This window comes from Lipomyces tetrasporus (assembly GCF_029532465.1).
Source record: "Lipomyces tetrasporus strain NRRL Y-64009 chromosome Unknown POJ06scaffold_10, whole genome shotgun sequence".
Taxonomy (NCBI): Eukaryota; Fungi; Ascomycota; class Lipomycetes; order Lipomycetales; family Lipomycetaceae; genus Lipomyces; species Lipomyces tetrasporus.
Window position 1 is genome coordinate 806,777 of NW_026611605.1, and position 22,362 is coordinate 829,138.

The window sequence follows — 22,362 nt, forward strand, 5'->3', positions numbered from 1 at the left end:
ATTTGGTCGACATTGTTAGGTTTTATGTTTGTATATTAGAAGATTAATGATGACTGGCGAGACCTGCGAAGCGTGCTTTCGTTGGCTCTGGCTCATTGCAAAACTGGTGTAATCGGTGTGAAATTCAGGGGTCGCGGCTCGAGACGTCTCCGAAATTGGCTTACTCCGGAACAGTTTCGACAATGGATTCCATTCCGACACGCATCTCCCTTGAGTCACACCTCGGCACACTTCGCTACCGTGGGCCACTACCGGTATGGCCCAATACGATCGCACTGGGCATAGAATGGGACGAGCAAACCCGGGGCAAACATTCAGGCTGCTATAATGGCGTAGAGTATTTCAAGACCTCTGTACCAAATAGCGCGACATTCGTGAAAGCTACTCGCAAGTTTGACGAGAAGCGGTCGTTTCTGGATTCATTGAAGGGGAGGTATGCGCCGGATGAGGTGGACGAATTGGAGAAGATTGATATTACGTTTGGTAGTAAGGTCGCTGAACGTGTTGGTTTTGACAAGATTCGAAAATTACAGGCGTGAGTTTGTAACTATATGCGTTTCGTATGAAGTCTGAGTACTGATAAGCAAATAGACAGCTTGATAAGCTGAGCTTGGTGGCTCTAGATCGCCAATGTATCGCATACTCATCCGGTGGGTTGAGTTCGCTCTGTCCTTCTGTCGAGGATCTAGATCTTTCGTGCAATTTGTTTGAATGCTTAGTTGATATTGCCAAGATCACTGTCCAACTACCCAGACTACGGTTGTTACGACTTAACGGGAATCGAATTATTTCGTGGGAGCTTCCCGGAGAATACGAGCATGCGTTTGAGAATATTCAGGCAGTTTCCCTCGTGTCGACTCTCATCCCACTGGAGTACGTCTCCCGGCTTCCGATATGGTTTCCAGCAGTTCGCGAATGCAGTCTAGCGGGCAACTACCTCTCTTCAGCATTGATTAGTTTTAGTGCGACCTGGAAATCTCTCGAGTCATTAGATTTGTCGTTCAACGAGTTCAAAACTATCCCGTCATTCAAGTTCCCGGATGATGCTACATTGGCTATAACATCGCTAAATATGTCTCACAATTCAATAAGCGAAATACAGTCAACATTATGGACACAACATCAGTCGACTCTCAGAGCTCTAGACCTACGCCACAACAATCTGAAGTCATGGCGCGACGTCGACGCTCTTGCTTCTCAACTAACAACCTTAACAGACGTGAGAGTACAATGGAACCCATTTATGGATGGCCTGGCAGAAGATGAAGTGCAGCTTGCTGTTATTGCGCGCTGGGCCGGCTTGACGGCTCTTAACGGCATGAAAATTAACGAAAAGGAGCGAATGAACGCTGAGATATATTTCATGGGGAAGGTCGCGAAGAGACAAGTAGCTGAATTTGATCTGGATTGTGCAAGGTGGAAACAACTGTGCGATATTTATGGCCCGCCTGTCGAGCCAGAGGCGGTTAAAAAGAAAAAAAATGCAGTAGGAATTGTCTTTGTCATCGACGACGAAATGACAGCGAGAAATGTGCCTCGTTGTTTGACTGTGCAGAGGCTTAAGATTTTAGTGGGCAAGTGGTATAAAGTACCTGCGGCATTCGTCGAATTAGCCTTAAAAGACAAAGACGGGACGGAGGTGATATTTGAAAATAGTTTGCGTGAGATAGAGTACTATGGTGTTGACGACGGTTCAGAGATTAAAATCAGAGTCAAGCCATAAAAACTGTTATACAATATTTACAATAACGAGCGTGCATATAAGCGATGAAACCTATTGTACAATATTTACGACAACGAGCGTGAGTATAACAAAAAAACCCGCCATCCAGATCACGTTACTATAATTCCACGATATTCATTGAGACCACTACTTTGACTCCAGCGAAGGCTTCTCCTTCCGCCATAAAATGCCATCTCCAGCGCGTAAGACTCCAAGAGCAATACAAAGTATCCCACCTGCTTTAACACTCCTAGAGACAAATTTGACGTTTTCTGGCTTGACGTTCTTGTAGAAATCACTCGTGGGATCGTGAAATCGTTTCCGTAGAAGCAAATATGAGCCCAAGCCTGTGAATAACGCGGCAGAGGTAAGCCTACAAGCGACACAATCTTCAAATTCTTGTGTCCTTGATGCGCTATTCCAGGGCATCGGAAAATTGGTGGTGACCATGATGCTGTTTTGTTACGTTGAATTTGCAATTTGTGGAGGTGTGTTGCGGGGGAAGAGGTTGGGATCAAACAAATGTTGTCGACTTGGGTCGAGATCAGCGCATTTACATCAACCACCATCATGAACGACAAACGGCCAGCACTGCCTCGCCTAACCAATGCTCTCGCTACGCCGGCTCAACTTCAAGAATCACATACTCGCGGTCTAACTCCGTCATTAATATCATCACTCCATTACCTAGGCGGCAGTCTCATTCAGATCGCAGGGGCAATATTGAACTTTCCAGACCCAGCGATCGCAACTTCTGCGATCATTTTCCACAGGTTCCACTTATTGGCAGGATTTTTAGAACCCCCAATACGCAATACAGCTGCAGCATGTATTTATATCGCGTCGAAATCTTGTGAAATTCCGCTGCGGCCCAGCGCGATTCTTGCGGCAGTTGATACCGCATGTGAGGATCCGCTAGCGGTCGGCGGGAAACGAATTCCAAGACGGAAGTATTCGCACGCAAACACTGAGACGTTGGATCACTGGGAATTGCGGATATTGACTACACTGGCATTTGATATGCACGTGGTAACGCCATATACTCTGTTCTTGGAGTACCTAGTTTCTATGAACGTCGACAAGGAGCGAGAGAAGACTGTAGCGCAAAGGGGGTGGAATTATATCAATGATATTATGAAGACCAGAATATGTATTTTTCACCAACCGAATGTTATTGCAGTTACAGCAGTATGGCTGGCAGCTCGTGAGGCAGATGTGGAGATGTTGGATGGAGAAAAATGGTGGGAAGCGTTCGATGTCGATACGGAGGATATGGGACATGTAGTGTTGTTACTTAGGGAAGGAAGGGATATTGCAACTCGCGAGCGGGATCGCATAGTATCAGGACGAGAACCTACCTTGACGGTTGAAGAAGTCAAGCTTAGAGTTGTCGAGGAAGCGTCTTTGCCTTCTCGGTAATTGTGTATATTATGCGGTTAATGGTATATACTAAAGTCTACACGCAGTTATTTGCAGCAGACTAGATAGTGATTCGTGATGAACAGATAATTATACAAAGTTTGGGTCCTATACTCTATCTAGCACTCTTTCATGAGCGCCCATAGTACCGACTCAGTCTCTCAGTCATGATTGGGGGCCCAGTACTAGCAGCAGCTGCTGGACCCCTTTGGACGTCCAACATCTGCCTTTTCGCATTCAATTCAACGCCATATTTCACACCCTTCGTGACCAGTCCTAACAATGCTGCCAAAAGGCCATCAATCTGCTGTCCTTGTGCCACGTCCCCGAAGTTCTCGGTGCTCAGCCGGCCTACTAATCCATCGATTTGTCGTAAAACCTCCAAATCCGCCACACTAACTGCTTCGTCAGGTAAAGACTGAACGTAATCCAAATACTGCTGCAAAATCTGCAATCGAGAGTGCAGCATCTTCACTGCATTAGCCTGACTATTCAATTGAGACACGATCTCCTCGGCATTACTGCTCGTCATAGTATCGGCCGCTTCATCTTTCTTCATCTTTTCTTTCGCTTTGCCGCGCCCTGCCAATGAGCTCTCAGTTGTATCCTTTTTCTCAGCGGTCACAACAGCGTCCTGCTTCGCTACGTATAACACTCCGATATGTTCGGCCTCGAAACTGTCGATGCGGTGCTGCACCTCCACGAATTGTGGTTTACCAGTCTCCGTAAACAGCGTTTCATATATTGTAATTGGTAGACTCTGAGTGTTCATCACTGCTTCCGCGCTCGGATTCAAAATCAACAGAAGTGGTGGGGTGTCATTGTGGAATTTGGCGAGATATTGATGCACCGGTATCAGCTCTTCGGTCGGTTCATAGGGCAGCTGTAACGGGATGTAAAACCATCCGACAAAATCAAGGTCTTCGAAACACGCCTTAAACTGTTCAAGTTTCTTATTGAGAAGGTCTTCGTCAATTTGCCCGTCTGCCAGTCTGAACTCGAATGTGTGTTCGATCGACACGTCCCGGCCAGTCTGCTTGCCGATTAGACCACCAAGTACTGTGTGACATTAGTAACTTCCTCCGCAACAGCAAAAGGGATAAACTTACAATCTGTTCGTGACAAGTGTGCGCGTGTATAAAAGTCTGAAATGTTGAGAATGGCTAAAGGATGAAGACCAATTGTGAGGTCTGTGCTATATGCCGCATTAGGAATCACAAGAGAAACCCCTGCCTCTGCGACTGTAGCCATGGAGACACTTGGAGTCAATGCGTGGACGTATGTAGCTGCGAGCCGCTAATAAAATGAGATAATTATACCCTGGCGATGAGAACTGGAATCGTATAGGAGTGTCGGTCAGAATAATCGACAATAGCCCAGATAGATAAGATTCGACTGTTTAGTTATGAAACCTTACTTGTCCAGTCTCCTACCAATTTCTTGCACGCTTAACTTTATATAGCTAGGGTAGACAAAACACAAAACCTTAATATTTCTATGAAACGTCATCGGGTTGGGCGTCACACGCAACGATGACATCGGAATTAGCAGCCAGCATATTTCTGTTAACGCGCGACCACTTTCATATTGATTATTAATTCAATAATCTAGAAATGGAGAACCCTGGAAAAATACGGTGGGTGCCGTTACGCGTCTCACCAAGCGATCAACCGCCAGTGATTTTGCTAGGTCATTTCATGTCTGCTACGGACTCATATTCGTTCACAGTTACAGATCTGAAGAGTCTATGGGTTGATTCAGCGAGCAGAGAGATCATTGTTGAGCGTGCAATGGTAAGTAATCGGCAGAATTCGACTTGGGGGTTGTCAGCCGCTAATTGATAATAGCAAGACAAATGTATGGTGGATGTCAGTCAATCGTCCAACCTAGCCGTGCTGCTGGGAAAATTATCTGACTCGCTTACTGAATATGAGTTACCTGAAGGAACAAAATTTGAAGCCATGAGAGCTGGAGAGAATGTAAGTTTCTTGCCATTTGTGTTGTATGGCACAGCGGTATTAACTGACGCAGCTGAAAGTCACTGTGACTTTGCAACTATCAGCCAGCTCAAGGCCACTGGTTTGGATCTTTCGCCTTCAATCTACGCCATCATCTACGTTTTTTCGCGATATATTTCTTGGCAGTCTGGGAATCATTGACGGTAGATACTATTTTCCAATGATCTGAATTCCTTTTACTAAGATTCCTAGCATTTCAATCTCAAATTTCCGCATTAAAAGCAATCGCTTCAGAAAAAGATTACCATATTTCTGCAATGCAAGAGGTACTCCAAGAATACCATGCAAATCTTTACGCTCCTCGACGGTATCGCGCCTCTTTCGAAGAATTTAATCCCGAAAAGTGGATTCAGTCTTGGAAGGACGACAAGACATCAACTTGCAAAGCTTCTGATATGTATTTCCGTGGCGTCATGGAATGTAGCCAGTGGTGGGGTTGGTGCGCTGCTGGGAAATGGGGGATTACGGACAGGGATTTTAGCGATATACGAGCTGACGTTGAGCTGGCGAATGGCAATGCGAACATGCCTGCTGTCAAATGCAAGCGGAAACATTATGCATCCAGTTCTAGTAGTGAGACTCAGGAGAGAAGTGTACTCCGCGAGGGCCGAAGATCACGTCCTCGGCGGCCAGTGGAAAGCGACGATGATCAAAGCAGTTCTGGCAATGAGAATCGGATCCAGTTTTTAATCGGTGGCGGGCCGCGCAGAAGGATTGACAACGAAAGAGACTTTCGGGACGAGCGCAGTACAAATGCGGGCCTAAATGAGAAGACCAGACATCGAACTGCTCCCAATAGACGTCCAAGTGCTCCTACAAGCTACAACGCTGCTAACGACGAGTCTAATCATAATTCTGAATCAGAATCCCAGTCCTCAGGTATGATAATTGGTCGCCGATCTCGACAGTCGAAGCCGAGATCTCCACCCATATCAAGCCAGACCGCGACAGGGGATCAGCTAAATGAATCAGCGTCGTCGGACGACGAGGACGCTCTGTCACAGGCGTCTTCGAGTGGATCGAGTACGCATGGCGTGATGGGAGGAGGAATTATAGGGGGCACCAGGTCTCGTGGCAGTAAAAGAGGGACTCCAATTGGTCGCGTACGTATACACAATACCTTTCCTATTATAGCTCTTACCTAGTGATAATATCTATAGTGCACCGAAACGAAAACTACTTCTCCTTCACCAATTTCCCGGCATCGGTCGAGATCGCCCGCAAAGGAGCTCGAAACCATCGTAAGGACGCGCACTGCTTCACCACCCAAGAATCCTGAGGATATTGCCAATCAGCGGCGCCGTATACTACAAGATCAACTGCAAGCCAAAAAGCGGGGGCCGGTACGCCGACGATTCTAATTTTGGTATATAATGCTGTGGGTTATTGTATTCTACGTTCTATACTGCCCAGAGTGCAAATTGCAAAGGCTCATGTACGGGGTCTCTGGAGGCATTCTACCCACTGCTGTCAGTGTAGGAAACGGCAAAAGCCATTTCATAACATTAGATAGAACGTACTATGATCCACGGTTTCTATAGCAACAATCCTCTAGAGCTGGATATCGAAGAGATCCGATCTACTGCCCTATACACGATAGCTCGGAAAGTAAAAGTCGTATGATTTGAGATCATACAAAGCTTATCGAACGCGTGTAGATGCTGCATCGACTATGTCCACGGCAAGCCCAGTGGTAGTTGACCCAGAAGAGGGAGTTCGCTGAACCGTTAGTCCAAATTCTAATAAAATTAACGATATTTCCCGTCCAATATCATTCACTTCGCCTGTATTACAAATGTTCCTATACTCCAATCCCATGAACGCCTATTCATGCAAATTACACTGTTCCTATGCCTTACTCTAGTTTCTGAGGAGATTCCGACTTGGCTCTCTCTGTATAGCTAATGGTTAGACCTACGTGAATACTTCGAAGCCCGCAACCCTTCAGGCAAAACTGGCGATGTCGATGCAGCTGAAGTCGCATCCGACTGCAATGTTGGCGATATTGGCGCGCGCATCGACGAGGTCGTATGCACCGACGTCGGATTCTCCTTACCATCTGAAGGTTTAAGATCAGCGGGTGGAAACCAAAACTTTGCACGATGGTCAGTTACTGCTCGTCGCGATTTGTGTTTTGATGAATTCAAGTTTGGTGATGGTTCGTCGATGTCCATTGAGGTGTCGGCATCTTCCATCATCTCGTCGACTGAATCCGTGAACCCTTGCGGAGATAGCATGGCCACTCGCGGCAGATCCAACGACCTTATTAAAATCTCCCTAGCCGTGAGTCCCGGAACAAAAGACACCGTTCGAATAGCTACCAATGCTTTAGTGCGGTGGGCCAGCAACTGAAGTTGTAGCAACACTCACAGTATACTAGAGCTCTGACGCATAGATTCTTATCGTTCGAAACCAGAACGACGGCTTTATGCCGCATCTCTTGGAAATACTTGCAGCAATCCAGAATTGACTCGTCACCCAAAACATCCTTCTCGATCTTCTCATTTGCTTTTTGCCCGCGAATTCCTGGTTCCGAACTAGCGAGTGATTTAAACAACCAATCATTTGCTCGTCTGGCAAGCAAGGAAATATCACTCTGATACCTACTTTGCAAATCGGGCTGAGAAGACCGAGTGGTAGTTTTCAAGAGATCCAGCTCGTGAATCACCGTTAGTGGAAACACGACTAAGTGTCCGAACCTGGAGTGCTGAGCAACAAGGTCTTCAAGAATTCGCAGATGGGAAATGACAAAGTTTGTATCCACGACATAAAGAACCGGCGCTAATTCGACAGTAGGATCGGTCTCGTAAGTAGTAGTGGTTGGAGTAGTAGTCGTAGTCGTTGTCTACACGACATTATCAATCAGTCTAGTTCCAACGAGCGAACATTTAGTATGATCCCATACTTGAGCTCCCGGACCTGCCAATTGCAGTTGCACGTTGGAAATTCGGTTATGAGAAACCAGTTTTTTAATGTTCTCTATGTCTGTATCATCTAGATCCATCAACTCCTCGCCATCGAACGGATCTGAGTGCTCCGGCATGATAGGTCGTGGCACTTAGCCTGCACGGTACACCCTGTCTGATACTGTCAGTATGCATCTATTTACATAATTACATGAGCTTTAAAAAGACATAACCATTACCCTGCATTTAGTGTCACCAATAAACCTGTCGGAGATGCTATAATTGCGGAGTTGGCGATGACAATAATTAAGAACTCATTCAGTGTGTTCAGTAGTTCTTGTGTAAATTTTTTCAACCGACCCTAACAACCAGATCACGAGTGCTAAACCAAAAATCAACTGATCACAGATCACAAATTAAATATTCGCAACAAAATGGGGAGCACAATTGCCCATGATATGGAGTTGAGAATCGTTATGTCGAAAACTGAATTAGATACGGAACGGAGAACATAGATCAGACTATGATACTGCTTACAAAATGCATAGCAACGAAGTCTAGAAGAAACAGTCGGTATTTTGCTAGTTATACATAAAATCCTTCTAACGACGATAGTCCAAATCATATATGCATTTTGTCCACAAACTATGATCACAATACACTATTCTACATATAGCAACGACATTACAAAGACAAAAATCCGTGACCCATCAAAAATAAACACCTATTTCCGAAAATAATACATAACTATCATCCATTCTAGAACATAGTCTTCCTCCGACGCTTGCTGCTCAAGAAACTATTGTAATCTCTATCCGCACTATCACCGAATTTTGCGGTTTCCCTTCGAAGTCGTCGAATATTTCTCTCGCGCTCAACTTCCCGGCGCTCAATCTCTTCCTGAGTCAGCTCTTCTAATGACGGCGCCCACTCATCGCCCAGGCCCTCTTGATCGACTCGACATCCAGCGTCAGCACCATACGCAGCATCATTGTCAGTCTCCGCAGGCAAATGCCCCTCGCAAGCCTCTTTCTTCAACCGAATCAAGACCTCATAGATTGCATGAGCAATCGCAGGGTAGAATTCACCACTCAATCCCATATCCTCGACAATTGTCCGCGCAAACCGCTCAGGCGTGAATTCCGCAGACGCAAGATCCCACTCAAACTTGTCTTCATACAAATGTTTCGCCAAATGTAAACTCAGATTGACAATGACGTTTTGGATGCCAGCGGGTAAATCGATCGTGGCAACCGGTGCGTATTCTTCTATCTGCGTTTTTATCGCCTGGCTAATCTGCGGCGCGTATGTATGTGGCGGAATATCTAAATCCTGACACATGATCTGCGAGAATTGCTCCGGCGTAATGAGCTGCTCGGATAGATTCCATAGGAAGAAGTCAGATAATCTGTAGGTGCCCATGTCGAGATTTATTCTGATCGGGATAAGAATTTCTGGCTGTTCCGCTGCCTTTTCTAATTGCTCCTCCGTGCTGAGTTTCATTAGTCTACTGTCCTCTCAGATCAACAGAAACAGATAGCTATGGGACTTACTGATACACATGATTCGTCATAAACGCCTGTCGACTTTTCATAGGTGCGCCTTCCTCCTCTGTACGCCGTTCCTCCAAGTCATCATCATCCGTCTCAGCGTAATTCCGCTTTGCCGCCCTTGGTAGGGTTCCGCCAGTGCTTATCAATGGTCCCTGCGGCACAAGTAATGCGGTAACACCAGTTTTCAGACGCGAGCTGTAAGTTGTGATACTGGCCTGGCCCTTGCGAATGGGTAGCTGCTGCGGAATGGAATGGTTATAGATACTGCGTCGGATACTCATTGAGAACGGCCTAATGAATATAAGGAGGTGTAGGGAGAGATGGTCGTTACTTCTTCAGTGATGAGATATGTAGAGATCGCGAAGCCGGGCCAACAAACGAATTGACCAAGTCGCTCCTACAATTACCAGAAGCCTTTCTACCTTCCGCAATCAATAAACAAATATCTTCAGTAGCCTCGAGTTCAAACGATCTTCTGTCTGACGGGTTTCCAGCTGCACCGATTCGATTAACGGGGTATTTACCGGTTGTACGTAGATTCAGTTAATATAGACCCGAAGAGTAGGTGCTTCCATTCGACACAAAGAGCCGATGCCGGGTAACCACTTTAACACAAAACACTCATGCTGACAAGCTCAACGTCTGCGAGCGAGTTGCTTGCAGACGATATAGATAATATTCCGTCAACGCTGCATAACAGAGACCGTCCTTTTTCAACACCTTTGTCTCATATAGTGGGCAAGTCGGACGCGTTATCACCGAGGTCTTATTAGGACTTTTAAGGCTTGCCAAATGTCCACTTAACATTAAGGTCAAGCACTTAAGACCTTTCTCTACGCATCGACCACCAGCATACTATTCGCACCGGAACACGAGATGACAGGGCCGCAATTATCCGGCATATTAGCTCCACAGTCGCCTGCACCAGAAGGTAGGTGGAATGCTAGTCAGTGCCAATCGTGGTGGTGTGTACTAAAGTTCGATAACAGCGAAAGGTCAAGATCAGGTTGCGACAGAGCACGGCACTGAGAGCCAGGAAATTTTAGACACCTCGCTAGAACGACAAACCGTTTCGGAAAGTATAACTTCGGAATCTATACGGTCTGCTGCTGTCGAATCAGGAAATCCTAGTGTCGCGGAGAGTGCGCCTGCACCACCTATACCAGAATTGTCCAGTCCTCCGAAGCCTGACGTCGAGATGAAAGACGCGACCCCACCGTTGTCTATGGCAATTCAAGGCAAACGACGGGAGGACACAGTAGACGAAGAGGACGACACGGAGGACGAGCGCCCCGTCCTACCACTTTCGAAAAATCTTCCCGATCCGGAAACCAACACGCCTATATCTGCAGAACTACCGAACCTACTGACCGGTACGAGTGTTGTTGGCAAATCGCGCGAAAGCTCGCTCGAGCCAAAACGGAAACAACAGAAGACGAGTCACACGATCACTGACGATGAAGTTGAGGCCGGCATGAGGAACGGCACTGCCGCAGCAGGCGGTAACGCTGTCAACGCTGTCGAAGACAAGAACAAACCGATGCGAGGAGGTGCGCCTACGAGGCGTTATTTAAACGAGCTGATTACACCGGCTTTGCTAGATGGTGTAAAACTGGTTGCGAGGGAGCAGTATGTGTCTCTAGTTTGAAGCAGCTGCTTTGTACAAGGCATAGGAATAGACCACGCTAACAATGACATAGACCGGAAAATCCACTAGAAGTGTTAGGGAAGTATTTACTTGCGCGGAGTAAAAATGTTCCGACGAAGAGCAAGTCCAGCGTCAAACCAAAACCGTCAAAGTAAGACAAGGCACTGCAAGGTTTCGCAGGTTTTCTACGGTATCTCAGTCATAATTTTGTTGAATACTGGCAACGTCGTGTGTAAGATATGAGTTGACGCAACATTGATGAGGAGTATGAACTAGCATTGGTCAAGCCGACCTAGGAGTGTATGTATATTAAGCAGCTGCATCATATGCAATCGGTGGCCCAGTAAATACGTCTTCAAGGTTTGTTCAAGTTCAAGTTGAACAATAACTGTAAACCACTCTCAGGTGATGACCTTAAACAGAGAGCCTGAAATGGTCCATTGTACAAATATATAACATTAAAGACCTAATCCTAATACAACAATTTTCACAAAACCATGCACGATTTTTTTAGGCGACAAGGGCGGAGGCAGTGGAGGATTCGCTAAACGGTGCAAGTCAGTACTAATCTTCTTGAAATCTCACAAATCATAAAAAGGGTCAATACTATTTCCAGACTGGGGGCAAGACACCGACGCTCTTGTAGTATCTGGCGAGTCTGTGGATTCTGCTCTCAATCAAAATCAATCGGAACTTGGAGTCCTTGTCCTTGCGGTTGCGCTCGAGGTGTTTGCGGACGGCGACAGCCTTCTTGATCAAATGGTACAAATCTTCGGGGATCTCAGGAGCAAGACCTATATTCAATAGCCACATCAGCAATTCTGATCGCTTTTGAAGGACTCATCTCAACCCTCCTCTTGACGAGTTTCATATGAAAGCACAATTCTATTGACCAGTACTCCTTGCCCGAAATTGACATACCGTTCGATTTCAAAATTCTGAGGATCTTGTTACCGGTGACAACCTTAACTTGGGCAACACCGTGCGAATCTCGCAGAACGACACCAATCTGAGAAGGCGAGAGACCCTTACGGGCGTTCTTGATGATCATCTCGACGATAGTCTCAGGCGAGAGCTTGAACCACGCGGGAGGGTGACGAGAGTAAGGTGTCGCAGAGGACGACATACCTTTGCCCTGTATTTATCGTCAATCAAGTCTTCTCTCGCGCAAGGAAGAGGTCCCGCTGCCGGAGGATATACTGTCCACCTCAATCATCCATTATATCCACGAAACAATTACTAACCTTGCTGTGCATACGACCCATATTGAATTATATTAATCGAATGATACTACCGGAAAAAAAGTTTGAAAAATAGGCCCACGGAGCTGGCGTCGTTGCGTTGGTTAATAATTTCGTGATAGACGCTCGCACTTTGGCGTTGTGCCCCTAGAACGGCCATATCGAAGCTTTAGGGTTTCTGTGTGTATGGTATGCGTCGCAGAGTTCGCAAAAAAGCAGTCACGGCACTGTCAGAGACAGAAAGGCAATTGATTGTGGCATATTCGTCACGGTTATGTTGGGTTTCGGAAGTGTGCCCTAGATATAAGTGATCAATTGAATTGTATTCGACGGTTGTATTACCAAATATTGTCAGTATGGTTAAGTGCCGATACCCAGTAAGTACTTTTTCACTATCTCAAGCTTGACGCGAGATCATTGCGCTTTTACCCGCATTTTAAAATGATGATTCCCATTTTCTATGTATTTATACATAACTGGCATCTCTAATACTAGATCGAAGCTTCTGTTTCGTTCCGTGACTATGATTTGGCTTGACGGCTTGTCTGATACTTTTAATTGAATATTTCCTTCAACTTGTGGACCGTTGCATGACGGGTTTGACTCTGCTTGATGGCATAGCTAATAGGAAATTTGCAGATTCAGCTTTTCGGTAGCAACAAAGATAAATGTTAAGAATAAATAAATCGGCATTACCACAAATGGCTAGTATGCGTAACTACATGCACGAAATGAATTACTCCAGACTTTCTATCAGTAGGCCACAGGCGACTCTACAGATACAGAATCTATGATAAGGCCTTGGGCTCCAAAACCTTCTCTGATTGGCTATGAACTTCTTTTCAGGATCAACGTCCTGCAACTTGCTAGTTCCTCCTGTAATTTCTATCGCAGTCCGCATTGTCTCCGTAGACATATCGTCACCGAACAGCTCAGCGGTCAGTTTATAATTACTTGAAAGTCCGGTTTCAATGGTCTCCGTCACGGTCGTGTCATGGCCGATAATGATATGGGGGCCGGCCCATGGCTCCAGGAGTGTAGGCTCAGGAATGTTGTCGGCGTATTTGGCAGTCTTGATGACTGGGAAATCGTTAACGCCGCCAATGGCGAAGATGCTCGGGAAGCCGAGAACGGTCATGTCCTTATTGACTTTGAGTGCGCCGATTACTGGTCCTTTGCGCGCGTAAAGATCGCGCCGTCCATGAATTCTGTCTGGCATAATCCCCCAGAGGTGCACCAGACTTTACTACAATTAGCATGGAGTATGTCGCCAGATCAATGAATGACTAAAACGTACATTGCAATTAGACTCGAATTCCTTACCGTCGAAGGTAATTACTCTTCTATCCTCCTCGTCTTGCACCGGAGAATTAAGCCGCCCATTGACCCCCACCCAGGATTTTCAGAGCCTCAAAAAACTTGTCTCTGGTCCAGCCTATAATACTGAAGCCAATGAAAGATAGAGTGATAGCCTTGAGGTTGAACAAGGATTTCGCCCTCACGATGATGCGAGGGCGATTTGGTCTACGGCCTGACTTCGGGATTTCGAAGAACATGGATACGACCGACGAGCACAACGATCGGGCGAGGTCAGGAGAGAGCAGCCGGGCAACTTGGAGGTAGAGCGTAAGGAAAGTAGATCAAGGTCACTGGGTAGGGCCATAAAGCCCAGGTTGACAGTGTTTTATGTGGATGGCCGAAGACCGTATACACGCCCTGAGCCTGCTCAGGTTTGTTCTTACGGCATGCGTTCTTATACAGCACAGACCCCCGTTGACAGATGAGTATCTTGCAGCGGGCGGGCGGCGAGCCCGTGAACAATCGGAGGATATCTGATAAAGTGTGCGGCGACAGCGTTCGCCGCGTTTGCCCGCGTTCGCCCCGAGTTGCCGGTGGATCTGATAATTTAGTGTTTGAGAGTCCGCTTGCAGCTATCGAGTCCAGTTCATGATCATGATTCAAGTATAGGTGAAGTCAGCGTAGTAAAAACCTTGGCGTAGTTCAGTTGCTTCTCAACTGACTGCGGATCTAGTTTCCCCATATCATCTTAGGTGACTGACGACGCATTGGAGCAGGGTTTCCAGGTGCACCTGGCGAACCTCAATGGGAGTTGCAATGAATTAAACCGATTAAATTGACGGACAGGTTTATCAAAATTATTGCGGAATTATTTTTATCTAAGAAGATTTGGCGCTTGAATGGTGCCCTCGCTGTCGGCATATCTGTGAATTTGGTGGACTCAGGGTGCATCCACGGGGGCCCGGCATGGCCGATGCTTTAAATCTACAAAAGAAATGCTGGCCAGTGAACTGTCATGGTTATTAGACATTTACGAGCAGTAAGGACTTGTGGTGGGTGCAGTAGCGACTCAGTAGAGCCTACGGGAAGTGGCCTATCATATTCTTTCTCGGTTTATCCGCTGATGTCATGCTTGCTGGACAATTGCAGTGGTTAAAATATTCGGGCCAGGGGATAAGCGCGGTCATGTGTAAATATGTTCAGCCGATAGAAGTGTCAGGCACGAACGTATCAATTCTGATAAATGAGTTGCCTGAAGTCACGATATGACGTCGATAAGAACAGTAGATCTGTATCAGTGTAAAGGCAGCACATGACGGCGAGATGACGCAAGTAAGCCACAACTGCCGAGTGATTGACGGCATCGAAATGTCCCAGCCGGCGGAATGCGGGGCGCATCGCCCTTCACATGAACGCCAGGCCGAGCGACACAAACGATCACGAGCACGCAATAAATATCCATCTGCTGCCTTGCTTTCAACTTTCTGCAATATCTCAACGCTTTCTTTTTAAATCTTTGTTCGTATTCATCCCATCTACTTCACAATGTCGCTCAAAAATGGTGGGTTCACTAGTCGTGACTACGGCTGTTAGCCCGGACATAGTGACAGATCAGCTAACTGGTGCCTTCGCAGATTCATTCCCTTCATCCGAGGCCTTTGATCTCATCAAGGCCTCTCTAACCGACGAGAAAGAGAGAACTAGTGCCATCAAAAAGGTGCGCTGTGCTTTGGTATTCCCACGAACTTTAGGCGGATCATGCTAACAGCTATGCCGGTCTAGGGCGGTGCTATCTTTGCTTTCACTCTCACCAACCCAAAAAATGAGACAGAGACGTGGTACATTGACCTCAAGTCAGGCGGATCTGTTGGCAAGGGCCTGGGTCCCGACGGCAAGAAGGCCGACATAGTGCTCAGTCTGAGTGATGAAAACTTCGCGAAATTGATCGAGGGAAAGGTATAGGCACCGTTTTGTTTCTAGTTTGGTTTTAATTCGTCATGAATGGCACTAACAGCATCAAAGGCAAACGCGCAGAAGCTGTTCATGTCCGGAAAGTTGAAAGTCAAGGGAGACATCATGAAAGCCTCCAAGGCCGAGACCATCTTGAAAGCAGCGCAGAACAAGAAGGCGAAGCTATGAAAATATCGCGCCGTAATACTCTCTGATGATGCACACGTCGAGGTTGGATTTTGACATCATATTGGAAATTGCTTTTATTGGCTTTGCAAGGATCTCGGAGTACTTTACCTGTTGACTGTCGGCATACTGTATAATTCGGCACGATTTGCCGCGCATGGTTCCAATCTGTAGTTTCTCTAATACGAGAATAAAAGTGTTACCACAATGGGCGTGTGATTTCCTTGTGATAGTCTATCGCGGCGCCAATTCATTGCTCCTATAGGGTTCTTGTAACAATAGATAATTAAGCTCGACACGTGGAATCCGGGAATCTCATTTTTGATTACCGACCTCTGGCATCTTTGTTTACATCACTCCGGGGGGGCAGTATGTATATTTGCTTGTTGCGAATTAGATACGGAGACTGTCGGGGAGTCAGGATGAGTTACGCCTCGATCGTGTCGTGCTTAAATTCCTTTTATTTCGAGCGCACTTTCAGCCGTCGGAGTCTGCCTATCCAAAATGCTTTCGATTACTACTTGGCTTCGATCGAGTGAACATTCCTAAAAATGCGTGAAAGTCCGCGAATCGGATTCAGGGGTGGCACCCTGGCGGAGCCGCGCGAGCGATAAGTTGAGGTTGTGTTTCAGCTTGGCCCTGCAATACTTTTGCCAACCCAATTGTCGCCAACGCAGCACGCAATTCAGCAATTACGAAACCGAGCAATATGGCAACAGCACTCGAGGCTCTTGTCGCGAAAGCAGTCGCTATCCGCGACGAATCCTGCGCGAAGGTTGACCCGCCACTGTCTGGTCTGCCGGACCCGCTCCCGTTGAACGTTACTGGAATTCCTGCTCTTGTGCTGACAAAGGAGGAGTGCGAGATTACGGAGACAGAGCCGATTGAGTTGGTGGAGAAGATGGCAAAGGGCGAGCTTACCTCTGTGACTGTGGTGAAGGCGTTTCTGCGGCGGGCTGCTCTGGCACAGAAAGTAGTATGTAGTTTTGTCGATAAGCACATGTTTTTCGTCGCAATTGGCAAGTCTGATGGAAGTATACGCCTTGTACGCGTGTATCCCATATCGCCTGAGGCAAATGTGCTGTTTTTGGCGACATTTATTGGGGGCTAATGTTCGTCCTAGCTCAACTGTCTTACCGAACTTCTCTGGGACCGTGCAGTTGCCCGCGCTACCGAGATCGACGAGTACTTCAAATTGACCGGAAAGACACTTGGACCCTTCCACGGTCTCCCGATTTCGTCTAAAGAGCATTTTTCCGTCAAAGACCGCTACGTGAACGCTTCCTTCGTCGCTTGGGCGGAGAAGAAAGTCGACAGGGACGCACACGTTATTGAAGTCATGGAATCCCTCGGTGCCGTCCTGTTCGCTCGTTCGACTCAGCCCCAGACTATCATGCACGTCGAGACCGAGACAGTTCTCTACGGCACATCCTACAACCCATATAACCGCAACCTCAGCTGTGGAGGCTCGACCGGCGGTGAGGGCGCGCTTCTCGGATTCAATGCTACGCCGCTCGGCATGGGTACCGATATCGGTGGCTCCGCCCGCTGGCCGGCTGCATCCAATGGGCGCTATGGATTGCGTCCCACGGCTGGTCGTGTCCCCATGGGCGGGTTAATAGGCCCTACAGCCGGAGCTGAATCTATTTCTGGCGCTATTGGTCCGTTGGCGCAGTCGCGTCGAACAATGGAGTATTTTATGAAACACGTCATCGGGTCGAAGCCATGGATTACGGAACCGGGATTGCTCCCCGTGCAGTGGCGCGACCAGGCGTTGAGTTCGGGCAAGCTGAAGGTCGGCGTGCTTTGGTCTGACGGCGTGGTCAACCCGCTTCCGCCAGTCAAGCGGGCGCTCAACCTCGTTGTCGACGCCTTGAAGAAAAGCGTGCCGGGGTGGGATATCGAGGTTATTCCATGGGAGCCTAAGCAGCACGACTACGCCTGGGAACTCACGTCACAGCTTTACTACACCGACGGCGGCGAGAAAGTGCTCGAGCTCCTTGCATCTGTAGGCGAAGAGCCGCTGCCGCTGACAAAGTGGATCTTGACGGAGAATCCGTATGTTCGAAAACAGGATATTCATTCCCTTTGGGAACTGCACACGAAGAGAGATGCATACCGGGCCATGTATGCCGAGTATTGGAACGAATCGGGCAAAGACGATGGTCATCCGGCTGATATTATTTTGTGTCCTGCCGCGCCCGGGGTTGCGTGCTTGCATGGCACCGCGAAGTATTGGGCGTATACTTCGCACTGTAAGTAACTGTGCACATTTGCATCATACGCGCAAATAGCTGCTAACCGCGCGAGTAGGGAACTTCCTCGACTACCCCGGAGCTGTCTTCCCAGTCACGACGGTCGACCAGGAACTCGACATGCCAGAGAAAGACTACACGCCAATGAACGACCAAGACAAATTCTTCTACGATCTGTACTCGCCAGAGAAATTTGTTGACGCGCCGGTAAACTTGCAACTCGTCGCCAGGCGATTCAACGATGATGTGTTATTGCAAGCCATGAAGATCGTGGAGAATGCTCTTGGAAGAGACTCATAAGTTGAATTTATGGTTTTGGATATCGTGATGCACTAGACGTGTTTGTATGGACATAGACTAATGGATGAGTTCGATGAAGGTGTTGGACAGTCCTACGCGTCGCGTTTGTGTGTGTGTTTGTTTGTTTGCTTGCATGCACCGCCGTTGCTGCCGCCATCGTGACGCGTCAACCACGCGTTGCGTGGCTTATGTAGCGCGCTGGCTTTGTGTAACGCAAGTGCCGATACCCAAACTTGACTGATTTGTGTCAGACATTTCAAATAGTTGGCGGCAAACTGTTATCCCGTCTCGACCGCGCCAGTTGCCATCGATGTCCTGCTGCTGCACTGAACATGCTCTGATTGCTGCTGCGTCTTTTGTGGCGGACAGCGTCGGTAATAGGTTGACATTATAATCGTCGGTACGACTGCTCAGCTGAGGCCGTTTCCGGTCGCTTGTACGACAGTGCCCGCTCTCAAGCTACCAGGCATGTCCAAAGCGGCCGTCTGTGCCGTATATATTAGCCCGCAGCCTCCCCGCCTAAATCTGTTTCATCTTCTCGTACTTGCTCGCTCGATTCCTAACCTGTCGCCTTAAACTTGCTCTATCTTTATCTTGACGAGCCATATCGAAGAACATATACAAAATGAGACGACAGCTTTTCCCAGTCTTAGCGTTCCTTTACGCGTCGCATGTGGTCGCCGATGTCGTAGACGACTGTTTCGCCACTTGCGGTATGTCTTAATATATATTGCACGATCGTGCCATGTGTTTAGGGGACTTACCGGCCTTGCTTAGGTTCTGCTGTCGTGTACGCGAGCGAATGCTCAACTGACACGTCCTGTCTTTGTGGGTCGGGCTCCGACTTTGTAACCACAGCGACACAGTATTGAGGGTCCATTTTGCTCATGTCGGCTTCAGTTTGTTAACCAAACCGTTTTATTCTAGATGTTTAGACTGTGCCGGACCCGACGTGGCGGATATTTGGATGTGGTACGAGGAAAGCTTGGTGGGCCCGTTGGCGACTTGCGGGCTGGCTATGTCGCCCGGAGGGACGGCCGCGGCCACGCCTACAACGCCGTCGACGACGTCTACCACGACAGTGACTTCGACCAGCGTGACTACTTCTACTATTACTTCTACGACTATTGTGACGACCTCTTCTACCCTTAGCACGTCGACGTCAACTTCCAGCAGTACCACTTCCACATCAACTAGCAGTGCTGAGACGACATCGACCACCAGTACCTCTAGTACGTCGACCTCTACCTCTAGTACATCGACTAGCACCTCTAGTACGTCTACCACCAGTACCTCTAGTACGTCGACCCCTGCCTCCAGTACGTCGACAAGCACCTCTACTACGTCGATATCTATTCCCAGTAGTACCAGCCCTTCCATATCAGCTAGCAGTCCTGCCACTACATCGACGAGCTCCTCGACTAGTAGCACGCTATCAAGTACTTCGACAATTGCTGAGAGGGTATCACCTTCGTCAATAATCTCTTCGTCAGACTCTGTGTCCGCCACCGGGACGCCATTCACGACGACGAGTGCAGTCGTATCGTACAGCACAGTGACGAGCGGAGATGTCGTGATAATAATAGAGTTCACGACCGTGACATCCTGCAGTACAACGTCCTCGACCACGTCGAGCTGGTTGATATCCGCACAAACGTCGTCATCGTCATCTAGCTCACCTACATCGTCGATGTCATCAACATCTTCCACGTACGTCGGATGGCTCAACACGACATTCACACCCAACCAATCGTCCACAACAACTAAGAGACAGGTAATACTTCTACCTAAGCTGACACAAAGATCAACTAAGTTCTAATATCTCTAGTCTCGTACTTCAACTACGGCACATCCCTCGTACAGTGGCCCCGAATTCGAAGGCTCGGCTTCTCACTCGGAAGAACGGCCCACGTCACGCATGACCGCCCTGACCACGATTTTGGCCGTCGTGATTGCGGGAATGGTTGTGTTCATGTAATACGGTCCACGAATCAGCATAGCGTAATAAGCGCGCTTGTCTGGAATCTGTCAACTTGCTCAATACTTGCTGTTTGGCTATCATCGCTTTTTTGTTGCGGACAAAACTTTCGAAATATTTGATGAGTCTCTTGCATTGGATCAGTAGAATCGAAAAATCGAATGTAACTATATGCATCGTACGAAATAATTAGGTTATTTGGCTGGATAGAGGTTTATGTATGTACATAATCGACATTGCAGGTTGAATTGAAGTCGAATTGTTAAGTCATACCGATGGCCCCAAGTGTCAAATTGGGTCATTGGGTTAGGTCTCCAATAACATTATAAGGGGTCTTGTATCTTGGCAAAAACCCTAGCTTGAGTGACCTAAAGCAGTCACGCACGAAGCTGCAAATGTCAGTGACTCTTGCTCTGCTGCCAAAGACTCGCATATACGATTTACTTCCATACGAATTTGTAGGGCAGGTTCGTACCTGTTTACAGCTGATCAAAAAACCAAACCACCACACAAGCCTGCCGACCGATTACAGGCGTAGACGATTGTTCCAAGAAGCCAGCCAATACTCACCGCAACCAGCACAGCACGGTCTCGACTTCTCGTTGTTTCGCTGTTGATATAATTATAAGAAATGAGTGCAATCACTAAGGAAATCGGCGGTGTAAGTGCTATATTTGTTGCTTGGATGCGATTCGGAAGGGACTGCCAGAGGATGCTGCCGAATGAGAATGATTGATGGTGTACGGTTTGGCTGAGGAATGTGATTGAAAGAGAGGGAATATCGAGGATCGGCAGCACCCGTCTAGGTGGATTATTATTATTGCTATGGATAAAAGTGCTAATGTTCCTAGGCCAACAACGGCGGCAAGCGTGTTATACCAACCAACAAGGCTTCCAAATGGTATCCAGCAGAAGACATTCCTGCCCTTAAGAAGGTAAATTTCCACAATTTATAAAGATGCCGATAGAAGAGGAGGAAAAATGCAACAATGGCGAATGAACGGCTCGGCCGGACAGACAGGTGCAATACTTACGACTATTCGAATAGGCTCGCAAGACCCCGCGTCCCACCGTTCTGCGCGCGTCCCTCCAGCCTGGCTCCGTTCTCATCATCCTTGCCGGCCGATTCCGAGGAAAGCGTGTTGTCCTGTTGAAGGCTCTGGAGGATGGAACTCTACTCATCACTGGTCCCTTCAAGGTGAACGGTGTCCCTCTGCGGAGGTAAGTCCCATAAGATTGTCGACTCTGAAACAGAGAGCCAGGAAATGTTAACAAATACATTCAGAGTCAACCCCGCGTACGTGATCGCCACATCCACCGTCGTCCCTGTCGACTCTGTCGACGTCTCCAAGTTCACCTCGGCGTACTTTGCGCAGGAGAAGAAGTCGAAGAAGGAGGGCGAGGCTGAGTTCTTTGGCGACGAGGAGAAGAAGCAGAAGAAGGTCATCAGCGAGGTTCGTGTTACGGACCAGAAAACGATCGACACTGCTCTGTTGGCGGAGATCAAGAAGGTTCCGGCGTTGAAGTCGTACTTGGGCAGCTCCTTCAGCTTGAAGAAGGGCGACAAGCCGCATCTCATGAAGTTCTAAAGTGGTGGGGAGTGTAAAGAAAGAAAGGCAGGAAGGAAAAGCGTTGTGTGACTTGGTAACTGGTCGGTTCCATTTTCCCCTAAGCTGTTTACGTTTTCATTGTCACAGGGTAAAAAATTTAAAAGGGAAACCGTGAGCTGGTTCGACGAGTTTTTTGTACAAATATACATTAATACAGGACTACGATCAAAAACAATGATGCTCTATTTCTGTCCAAGACTTAATAGATGAGACAGCTAATCTGGCATTCATTGTGCAGTAGGATACTACTACTTGAAGACGACTGCGAATCTGTCT

At 47.6% G+C, this 22,362-nt stretch overlaps 13 protein-coding genes across 13 annotated transcripts; 7 read left to right on the top strand and 6 right to left on the bottom strand.

Moving 5' to 3' along the window:
• The first annotated feature begins 134 nt into the window (after positions 1-134).
• POJ06DRAFT_214543 (uncharacterized protein) lies at positions 135-2,223 on the top strand. The gene is made up of 2 exons (XM_056185499.1): positions 135-535; positions 592-2,223. The coding sequence occupies exons 1-2, from the start codon at positions 183-185 to the stop codon at positions 1,721-1,723; spliced, it is 1,485 nt and encodes a 494-aa protein (XP_056041416.1). The 5' UTR covers positions 135-182; the 3' UTR covers positions 1,724-2,223.
• On the bottom strand, positions 1,871-2,173 carry POJ06DRAFT_270781 (uncharacterized protein; the record flags this gene model as incomplete). The annotated part of the gene is made up of 1 exon (XM_056189464.1): positions 1,871-2,173. The coding sequence occupies one exon, from the start codon at positions 2,171-2,173 to the stop codon at positions 1,871-1,873; it is 303 nt and encodes a 100-aa protein (XP_056041417.1).
• Positions 2,224-2,293: 70 nt separating the features above from the next.
• On the top strand, positions 2,294-3,142 carry POJ06DRAFT_201768 (cyclin-like protein; the record flags this gene model as incomplete). The annotated part of the gene is made up of 1 exon (XM_056185253.1): positions 2,294-3,142. One exon carries the CDS (start codon positions 2,294-2,296, stop codon positions 3,140-3,142), a length of 849 nt encoding a protein of 282 aa, XP_056041418.1.
• Positions 3,143-3,207: 65 nt separating this feature from the next.
• Positions 3,208-4,510, bottom strand: POJ06DRAFT_26039 (uncharacterized protein). The gene is made up of 2 exons (XM_056188481.1): positions 4,252-4,510; positions 3,208-4,201 (listed from the first exon to the last, which is right to left on the bottom strand). Exons 1-2 carry the CDS (start codon positions 4,391-4,393, stop codon positions 3,273-3,275), a joined length of 1,071 nt encoding a protein of 356 aa, XP_056041419.1. The 5' UTR covers positions 4,394-4,510; the 3' UTR covers positions 3,208-3,272.
• Positions 4,511-4,675: 165 nt separating this feature from the next.
• POJ06DRAFT_26199 (XRCC4-like factor-domain-containing protein) lies at positions 4,676-6,791 on the top strand. The gene is made up of 5 exons (XM_056188690.1): positions 4,676-4,935; positions 4,990-5,121; positions 5,174-5,303; positions 5,353-6,263; positions 6,321-6,791. Exons 1-5 carry the CDS (start codon positions 4,756-4,758, stop codon positions 6,519-6,521), a joined length of 1,554 nt encoding a protein of 517 aa, XP_056041420.1. The 5' UTR covers positions 4,676-4,755; the 3' UTR covers positions 6,522-6,791.
• POJ06DRAFT_285808 (PIN domain-containing protein) lies at positions 6,715-8,203 on the bottom strand (the record flags this gene model as incomplete). The annotated part of the gene is made up of 3 exons (XM_056190207.1): positions 6,715-7,477; positions 7,531-8,005; positions 8,066-8,203. The coding sequence occupies 3 exons, from the start codon at positions 8,201-8,203 to the stop codon at positions 7,062-7,064; spliced, it is 1,029 nt and encodes a 342-aa protein (XP_056041421.1). The 3' UTR covers positions 6,715-7,061.
• A 311-nt stretch (positions 8,204-8,514) lies between these two features.
• On the bottom strand, positions 8,515-10,070 carry POJ06DRAFT_26175 (uncharacterized protein). Its single transcript, XM_056188660.1, has 2 exons — positions 9,620-10,070; positions 8,515-9,558 (listed from the first exon to the last, which is right to left on the bottom strand). Exons 1-2 carry the CDS (start codon positions 9,898-9,900, stop codon positions 8,826-8,828), a joined length of 1,014 nt encoding a protein of 337 aa, XP_056041422.1. The 5' UTR covers positions 9,901-10,070; the 3' UTR covers positions 8,515-8,825.
• Positions 10,071-10,299: 229 nt separating this feature from the next.
• POJ06DRAFT_260592 (uncharacterized protein) lies at positions 10,300-11,537 on the top strand. Its single transcript, XM_056188507.1, has 3 exons — positions 10,300-10,550; positions 10,609-11,248; positions 11,320-11,537. Exons 1-3 carry the CDS (start codon positions 10,496-10,498, stop codon positions 11,420-11,422), a joined length of 798 nt encoding a protein of 265 aa, XP_056041423.1. The 5' UTR covers positions 10,300-10,495; the 3' UTR covers positions 11,423-11,537.
• Positions 11,538-12,635, bottom strand: POJ06DRAFT_260597 (ribosomal S13/S15 N-terminal domain-containing protein). The gene is made up of 4 exons (XM_056188508.1): positions 12,512-12,635; positions 12,189-12,402; positions 11,875-12,061; positions 11,538-11,811 (listed from the first exon to the last, which is right to left on the bottom strand). Exons 1-4 carry the CDS (start codon positions 12,530-12,532, stop codon positions 11,778-11,780), a joined length of 456 nt encoding a protein of 151 aa, XP_056041424.1. The 5' UTR covers positions 12,533-12,635; the 3' UTR covers positions 11,538-11,777.
• A 2,627-nt stretch (positions 12,636-15,262) lies between these two features.
• On the top strand, positions 15,263-16,130 carry POJ06DRAFT_26284 (SCP2 sterol-binding domain-containing protein). Its single transcript, XM_056188804.1, has 4 exons — positions 15,263-15,368; positions 15,442-15,524; positions 15,590-15,763; positions 15,830-16,130. The coding sequence occupies exons 1-4, from the start codon at positions 15,353-15,355 to the stop codon at positions 15,944-15,946; spliced, it is 390 nt and encodes a 129-aa protein (XP_056041425.1). The 5' UTR covers positions 15,263-15,352; the 3' UTR covers positions 15,947-16,130.
• A 437-nt stretch (positions 16,131-16,567) lies between these two features.
• POJ06DRAFT_26286 (amidase signature domain-containing protein) lies at positions 16,568-18,616 on the top strand. The gene is made up of 3 exons (XM_056188806.1): positions 16,568-16,919; positions 17,067-18,198; positions 18,257-18,616. The coding sequence occupies exons 1-3, from the start codon at positions 16,653-16,655 to the stop codon at positions 18,496-18,498; spliced, it is 1,641 nt and encodes a 546-aa protein (XP_056041426.1). The 5' UTR covers positions 16,568-16,652; the 3' UTR covers positions 18,499-18,616.
• Positions 18,617-19,416: 800 nt separating this feature from the next.
• On the bottom strand, positions 19,417-20,496 carry POJ06DRAFT_240487 (uncharacterized protein; the record flags this gene model as incomplete). The annotated part of the gene is made up of 2 exons (XM_056186092.1): positions 19,417-20,290; positions 20,393-20,496. 2 exons carry the CDS (start codon positions 20,494-20,496, stop codon positions 19,417-19,419), a joined length of 978 nt encoding a protein of 325 aa, XP_056041427.1.
• Positions 20,497-20,927: 431 nt separating this feature from the next.
• On the top strand, positions 20,928-22,343 carry POJ06DRAFT_260608 (ribosomal protein L6e-domain-containing protein). Its single transcript, XM_056188509.1, has 4 exons — positions 20,928-21,137; positions 21,328-21,411; positions 21,525-21,697; positions 21,762-22,343. Exons 1-4 carry the CDS (start codon positions 21,108-21,110, stop codon positions 22,063-22,065), a joined length of 591 nt encoding a protein of 196 aa, XP_056041428.1. The 5' UTR covers positions 20,928-21,107; the 3' UTR covers positions 22,066-22,343.
• The last annotated feature ends 19 nt before the right edge of the window (positions 22,344-22,362 follow it).

Coding starts and splice junctions, on each gene's coding strand:
- POJ06DRAFT_26284 (XM_056188804.1), top strand. Junction 15,525..15,589: donor GAACTAGTGCCATCAAAAAG/GTGCGCTGTGCT, acceptor ATGCCGGTCTAG/GGCGGTGCTATCTTTGCTTT. Junction 15,764..15,829: donor CGAAATTGATCGAGGGAAAG/GTATAGGCACCG, acceptor ACAGCATCAAAG/GCAAACGCGCAGAAGCTGTT.
- POJ06DRAFT_26199 (XM_056188690.1), top strand. CDS start 4,756: ATGGAGAACCCTGGAAAAATACGGTGGGTGCCGTTACGCGTCTCACCA. Junction 5,122..5,173: donor CCATGAGAGCTGGAGAGAAT/GTAAGTTTCTTG, acceptor TAACTGACGCAG/CTGAAAGTCACTGTGACTTT. Junction 5,304..5,352: donor CAGTCTGGGAATCATTGACG/GTAGATACTATT, acceptor TAAGATTCCTAG/CATTTCAATCTCAAATTTCC.
- POJ06DRAFT_26039 (XM_056188481.1), bottom strand. CDS start 4,393: ATGGCTACAGTCGCAGAGGCAGGGGTTTCTCTTGTGATTCCTAATGCG. Junction 4,202..4,251: donor ACACTTGTCACGAACAGATT/GTAAGTTTATCC, acceptor AATGTCACACAG/TACTTGGTGGTCTAATCGGC.
- POJ06DRAFT_26286 (XM_056188806.1), top strand. CDS start 16,653: ATGGCAACAGCACTCGAGGCTCTTGTCGCGAAAGCAGTCGCTATCCGC. Junction 16,920..17,066: donor CTGCTCTGGCACAGAAAGTA/GTATGTAGTTTT, acceptor TGTTCGTCCTAG/CTCAACTGTCTTACCGAACT. Junction 18,199..18,256: donor TTGGGCGTATACTTCGCACT/GTAAGTAACTGT, acceptor CCGCGCGAGTAG/GGAACTTCCTCGACTACCCC.
- POJ06DRAFT_26175 (XM_056188660.1), bottom strand. CDS start 9,900: ATGAGTATCCGACGCAGTATCTATAACCATTCCATTCCGCAGCAGCTA. Junction 9,559..9,619: donor ATGACGAATCATGTGTATCA/GTAAGTCCCATA, acceptor AATGAAACTCAG/CACGGAGGAGCAATTAGAAA.
- POJ06DRAFT_260597 (XM_056188508.1), bottom strand. CDS start 12,532: ATGGGTCGTATGCACAGCAAG. Junction 12,062..12,188: donor CAGAATTTTGAAATCGAACG/GTATGTCAATTT, acceptor TATTGAATATAG/GTCTTGCTCCTGAGATCCCC. Junction 11,812..11,874: donor TTGCCCCCAGTCTGGAAATA/GTATTGACCCTT, acceptor TGCACCGTTTAG/CGAATCCTCCACTGCCTCCG.
- POJ06DRAFT_260592 (XM_056188507.1), top strand. CDS start 10,496: ATGACAGGGCCGCAATTATCCGGCATATTAGCTCCACAGTCGCCTGCA. Junction 10,551..10,608: donor ACAGTCGCCTGCACCAGAAG/GTAGGTGGAATG, acceptor GTTCGATAACAG/CGAAAGGTCAAGATCAGGTT. Junction 11,249..11,319: donor AAACTGGTTGCGAGGGAGCA/GTATGTGTCTCT, acceptor ACAATGACATAG/ACCGGAAAATCCACTAGAAG.
- POJ06DRAFT_214543 (XM_056185499.1), top strand. CDS start 183: ATGGATTCCATTCCGACACGCATCTCCCTTGAGTCACACCTCGGCACA. Junction 536..591: donor AAGATTCGAAAATTACAGGC/GTGAGTTTGTAA, acceptor ATAAGCAAATAG/ACAGCTTGATAAGCTGAGCT.
- POJ06DRAFT_260608 (XM_056188509.1), top strand. CDS start 21,108: ATGAGTGCAATCACTAAGGAAATCGGCGGT. Junction 21,138..21,327: donor TCACTAAGGAAATCGGCGGT/GTAAGTGCTATA, acceptor TAATGTTCCTAG/GCCAACAACGGCGGCAAGCG. Junction 21,412..21,524: donor ACATTCCTGCCCTTAAGAAG/GTAAATTTCCAC, acceptor CTATTCGAATAG/GCTCGCAAGACCCCGCGTCC.